The following is a 6,674-nucleotide window of genomic DNA, read 5'->3' on the forward strand; positions in this document are numbered from 1 at the left end:
GGAGAAAGAAAAAGAATGTAAGAAAGAGAGAGAGAAAGAGAAAAAGTGAAAAAGAGAGAGTGAGAGAAAGAGTGAGAGAAAGAGTGAGAGAAAAAGAGAGAGAGAGAGAGAAAGAGAGAGATGAGAAGAGGAGGGAAGAAGGTTGGCATTTGTGTTGAGGTAATGTGTTATGCTTCATCTTTCAGGTGTTTTTTCATTGAATTAAACGAACGTTTGATGATTTCCGAAGACATAAGTCGAAATAAAAATATGCCACATTACTATATAATATATTGTTTGTGTTTGTTTGTGTGTTTGAGTGTTTGTGTGTTTGTGGGTAGTACGGAATATGTGAACACTTATTAAAAATTATGTATCCCAACAAACCTTTGCATTACTTTTTGTGATGAAATTTTAAATATTTGTGGGAATAAGTGTGTGCAAGTGGGAGAAGTTCATACAGTCTTTGAATGTTTCCACTTCTTGAGTTTTTTTTTATTCTTTCTTTGATAGTAATTGATGAAAAAAATATCACCTCCGCCAAGCACATTGATGAAAATTTAATATTTATCACACAATCACACTAATTATTATAGAAATGCGCTATGGTGACATGCAACAAACATGAAAGAAAGTTTTAAATAATTTAACATATTTTAAAAACATGCCCAGTAATCCAACAATGAACAGTTATAAAAAGGTAACCTCATTTACTGCATTTTTACCTATAATTAAACCGACAAACATCCGATGTTATGTAACAGCTAAGTTAATAACAACAACCGCAAAATGTAAGAAATGTCGTTGGATGTTCTCAAAACAGTATCAGGTACAATAATGCTACAAAAAATAAACATTACGATATCAAAACAAAACTACATATCAAATCTACAATTGAACAATTGGGCACCACAACAACAACCCCAATAAAAACATCAGCAACAACAACAACAACCACAACTAAACAAGAGCATCAGCAGCAGCAACAACAGCAGCACAACTGCAATTGAAGTTTACTCCTTTATAATCTCCATTCCATGTGTTGTCTCTATAAGGCTAGAAGGTCAATGACGTGACCAGCAAATCAATGATCTCGGGTCATAGGTCAAACTTGAGATAGTGACAGCTTACAGTGAGAGTGTACAAAAAAGCAAGAGAAATGTGTGCAAGTGAGAGAATATAGATATGTCTTTGTTGGGTCAATTCATTTTTAATGAACTAAATTTTTGAAAAAAATTAATTTTTCAATTATTATTTTCCTAGTTTAATTTTTAATCTGTGGTATTGTAAATTTGTGATATTTTTTATGAAAATTGTAATTTGTAGTTGTGTTAGTAGTTTTTTTGAAATGTTAGCACTCTACGCATACGAATGTGTACCTGTTTATTCGTTTGGGGTGTAAAATATTATCTTGATGATTTCATTTCGATTCTACTAGATCAATTTTAATTTTAATTACATAAAACTTCCAAGAATGGTATTGAAGTCACTGCAAAAGTATATTTATACTACAACTACTCACTTCTCTACTGTTAAAAATGTTGCGGTAACAACCAAACAGCTACTGCGATTTCTTCCAATTAATATACTTACTACTCTGCCTACTACTACTACACTACCACCTACTACTACACCACCTACTACTGCAGGTTTTATCCCTATTCCTCCACTGCTGCCACAATACTTACTACTACTACTCCTTCGCTACAATTTTTGTCGTGTTAATAGTGGATCAGTTGGTTACAAAGACGCCATTAATCATGCACCATTATGTTCAGTAGCAGGAGATAACAATCACCTCAACACTATAAAACGTCTTCGTTTTGTTTCATATTTTGTTTCGGGTTTTTTGAGAAATTATTTTGCAATGATTTGATAAACATTATTCATAGGCGTTTCATATCAGATATTTCAATCGCTTTCAAGTTCAGCTTACTATTTCAATCAGGTAATGAATTTATTGATACGAACTGCAAAAATTATATCTTCACATACAAATGAAACTTTTAATGACTGCTGCACATATCTACAAAAAATTTGGAACATAAAATCTATTTGTTTATACTCAGAATATAAACAAGTTTTTTGTAAACATGGAAGATTCATGTCTTGCATTCAAGTTTTAATAGCATAAATTTAAACGTGTTGATTCCCGAGAAAAAAAATAAACAAAATGACTGAATGAATAAACAATTTAAAATGAAAAAATAATCTCAATAAATCATAGAAAACATATAAAAAATAAAAATTAATTAAAAATAATTCTATTAAAAAATGAATATAAACGAGCGATCAAAGGAATAGATGATCAGAGGTGCGTATGGTGATGAGTGCGTTAGCGCACGACAGCGCGCATTCCTCATGTACCCACCAGCGTTTTTATTGTCAGATCTGAAATAATGCCCCTGTTGTTGTTGTCGCGTTGTTGTTGTTGTGTTGTTAATACGATGATGGAATGATGTCATTTTGATGTGACGATGTAGCATTTTAGCAGTATTGCTCGGTCATGTCATTCCGTTGGAATATTTAAAGTATTTAATCATCAACTACAGTATTGAGATAAAGTTTTCTTTGAATTATGAATTCAGGACATGCAATGATTTTTTCATTCTTCGGCGTCTACATTGAAAGCAGTGCATTTTTGCATACGGACAAAAGAATAATCAAACCAGCACATACAGTACATGCACAAACACACCACACAAACACACACACCACAAACACCACAAACACACACACACCACACACACGCACACTTTTACACATTTTTACAAACAAACATACACAAACAAACGCATATATAAATTCACACAAGCACCAAACAAATGTAAATACACATACATAACTATACAGAATACGTATATAAGACGCATATGCATTTGAAAATTAGAAATCTAATTTACTTAGATTTATTTGTATTAATAAATCTCTGGCTAATGCGCACTGCACATATACATTATGCTATATTGTACTTATTCATTTTAGATGCCACATATTCAATATATGTATTTGTATGTATATAAACACAAAGATTCGTTTTTATCTATATTTATTTTCTAAATAAATATATTTATATATATCGCTCTCTCTCTTTCTCTCTCTTTCTCCTTTTTTTTTCAAACACACATAAAAACACACACGCACAAATAAATGACGCACACACACACACACACACACACACAGATACAAACATGAATACAGATATTAGAAACATCAATAACAAAATATTGAAAAGTGCTTCGACTTGTACTTTGGAAATACACAGTGCATTCGCACTGAAGAGAAGATAACTTGGGATGAATGTAGCAGTGGATGAACGAATGAACTGAGAAGTGAATGAAAAGATGAATAAGTGAAAGAATGGATTAGGAAATGAATGAAGGAATGGATAAATAAAAGAAAAATGCTTGAATGGAAGAATTTGAAGGCGATTTGAAATGAAAGGTCTCTGATGCGATTAAAAATGGTTTTTAAAATTTTTTTATATTCCATCTATCTATATACATTTTTCTAATCTATTTAATTTTTTTAGTTTTTTTTTGTTTTGCTTTATTTTGAGAATGTTTTTCATTTCTTGATCATTTTTTCATTTGTGAAACCATTTAATTTTTTGTTGAAGTTATTTGAGCTAGTGCATTTCTTTCAAAAGTTAAACTATTGCCGTTAAGCCGCTGCAAATGCGTGAATTCAAAAAAACGTTACAACTAACAAAAGAATATACGTAATAATATTTAAAATACGAAAAAAGACATTTCTAACAAGCACACAAACAAACATTTGAAGATTTTTTTTTTGTTGAAATTGCAATAAGGCAAGCAAATCCGCCCAAATTATTGAAGAAGATGCTTTTCTAAGTACTTAGTGTCTATCATTTATTTATCCATCTTCTATTTATTTTATGTCATGGCTACATATTGTTTAGAGCAATTTGTATTTGTGGGTATATGAATTGTGTATGAATTGTCTGTGTGTATGTACTCACGAATGTTGATCTACACACGTACGATGAAAAGTCGCCATTTATGAACTTTGTTACTAAAACGTTGGACGGCTGCTGAATTTTATTTTTATAGACATCTATCTTCAAACTATTTAAATCGTCAATAAATCAAAGAAGATACGTGATTTTTTAATGATATTAAATGAATTTTCCATTTAAAATTATTTGAATTATTTTATTGCGTGATTTTTTAATGATATTAAATGAATTTTCCATTTAAAATTATTTGAATTATTTTATTGCGTGCGCTATGTTTATTTACAAATTAAGATCTACATATAAAACGTATGTATGGTTTCATATTTTATAATGGCACACGCAAGTAACGCTATTTTTTGCGTTACTTTAGTTTGATTTTGTGGAGAGGCGCGTACATCACATTCGATAAATTTCTGCATTCTTAACTGAATTATTGTATTATGCTCCTTCATATTCATGGCTTAACTAGGCGCTCGTATGTGGCTTGAATATCTGGGTTTCCATATCCAGGTCTCAATATGAGGGATTGTGTCTGTTTGGTTTGCATTTATATGTGCTTTCTTTTTATGGTTGTGTTGTATATACTGATGATTTATGGTCATTTTATAAAATCATCGAATGTTTATTTCATTTACAATCCATTTTTGTTGGAGAATGTGAGCGAACGAAACCAATTAACCTATTAACCTACACACACACACGCACGCACATGCGCACACACATCCGCACCTGCACACACAATGTATATATATATATATATATATATATATATATATATATATATATATATATATATATATATTAGGGTGGAGCGAATTTATACATAAAAAAATTTTTTTCTTCTTTTTACTTTTCCTGGGGTTGGGAAATATGTCTTTTATCGAGTTATTTCAATGTGTAAATTTTGAATTTTATTGAACATTGTTTTGAGGTTCCTCTCGGCTGGAGACTGTTTATGAATTGCATTTCAAAAGTAAACAAAACAATATCATCAAATTAAACATGTTATTAACTCAAATAAATCATTTAAATCTTGAAAAACAAAACATTAGTGTTTACTAGTTCACATCAAAGACTTAAATAATGAAGTGTTTTTTAGTTTCAAATTTTGGTATATCATTTTGAGATGCAAGTTTAGTACGAATAAAGCCATCTCTTGCTTTTTCTCCACAAACTGAAAGTGACGCTTCTGTAACTAATTTTATCATTCTTTCTACTGCCTGAGTATGGCAAGGCAACTTCAAAAATTCAATGTTATTAGGAATATCCATTATCATCTGTTCTAAAGCTTCAGTTGTGATATCTTTTGTAAGGGGTGGCTCTGTGATCTCGGTTGCATGCCAATCGATCATGTCGTAATAGTTGATCGCATCAAAGTTTAGCTTTGGAACTTTGAAGACTCGAACAGTATTTAGAGTGGCATCATTAGCTCTGCATTTTAATATCCGCCTTAAAGCTAATTCCCTTATGTGCTTTTGTTCATCAGCCAACATCGATAACAGAATATTTTCCGGGTGAGCAAAATAAGCATTTCTTTGTAAAACCGGATTTAATAAATTTTTTAACTCTTCAGGTAAATAACGACACTTTTTAATAATTCCAAAAAAATGATTTGATCCTGTTTTATTGGTAGGTTTCAGCTTTATTTCAAACCAACTAGGAGCATATACCTTCATCACATACTGAGCTAACACTTTTAATGCCGTTGACGGATTTTGAACAGCAACATATAATCTAAGAATACGGTTAGCAGTTGTTATCCAGCGCGAATGTGACATTTTTCCAGGATTACGGAGAGACAAAGATAGCGGTATATCTCCTTTCATAATTCCATTACATATATCAAAAAGGTAAGTTTGGTCGGTGCTCAAATCATTTTGATGAATTGAGGGTAATTCAGTTTCAATAGGTTCAAAAGCAGCAATAGAAAGTTTTTCACAGTTTTCCAACATTTTTCCAATTTCACCAGAGAAGCATCTTGGATTGCTTGTTTTTCCATCTAGGAATTGAATTAAATGGCGAAGAGGCAATTCATTGGTGTGCAGCAAGCAAATGTGCCATTGTAATGGACGACCTATGAACAATTCTAGTTGCCTTATAACACCATCGATTGGATATTCCAGTTCGATCACACACTTGGGCTAAGTTAGGCAATTTAACACTTTTTCTAAAATTTGATGGAGAAGGTCTTCTAAGCTGGCTTGGTGTGGATGGTTTATACTCTTCTGAAGAGTCAGGTGGAAAATTGATTTGTTTTATTTCTTCAACTTCATCGAAAGCCAGGTTGTCACATTTCTGTTTTTTTGCACAAGGACCTTCAATCTTCGACAATCTGGCTTCTTCTTTGGCTTTTCTCGCCAGACTTTTCTGTAGACTTTGACTAATTTTTTTATCTGTATTGCCAATTATCATCTTACGCACTGTTCTTTGGTCGGTTAAAAAATCTCTTTCTCTTTTAGGCACTTTGTTTTTACAAAAACAATTATCAAAATCTTCACCACACTTGCATGCAGATATGTCAAACAAAGTTTTCTCACTGACTTCTCTAAACGCGAGCGTTTTTTCTTGCGACTTTCTCATGTTCTTTTTTATTGATTTATATTTTTGATTCAGATTTGCTATCAAGCTTAAAATTCTTTGATCTGAAATGATTGGAATTGATGCTTTTTGCCAGATCTGTTTTAATTCGGTTAAAATAAGTCGCGAAATGTTATTA

General features: G+C 31.6%; 1 protein-coding gene across 1 annotated transcript; it reads right to left on the bottom strand.

The window, feature by feature from the left end:
- Window positions 1-5,034: 5,034 nt before the first annotated feature.
- Window positions 5,035-6,538, bottom strand: HELRODRAFT_159338 (hypothetical protein; the record flags this gene model as incomplete). The annotated part of the gene is made up of 3 exons (XM_009011227.1): window positions 5,035-5,576; window positions 5,629-5,692; window positions 6,095-6,538. The coding sequence occupies 3 exons, from the start codon at window positions 6,536-6,538 to the stop codon at window positions 5,035-5,037; spliced, it is 1,050 nt and encodes a 349-aa protein (XP_009009475.1).
- Between the last annotated feature and the right edge of the window lie 136 nt (window positions 6,539-6,674).

Source organism: Helobdella robusta (assembly GCF_000326865.2).
Source record: "Helobdella robusta unplaced genomic scaffold HELROscaffold_1, whole genome shotgun sequence".
In the NCBI taxonomy this organism is placed as follows: Eukaryota; Metazoa; Annelida; class Clitellata; order Rhynchobdellida; family Glossiphoniidae; genus Helobdella; species Helobdella robusta.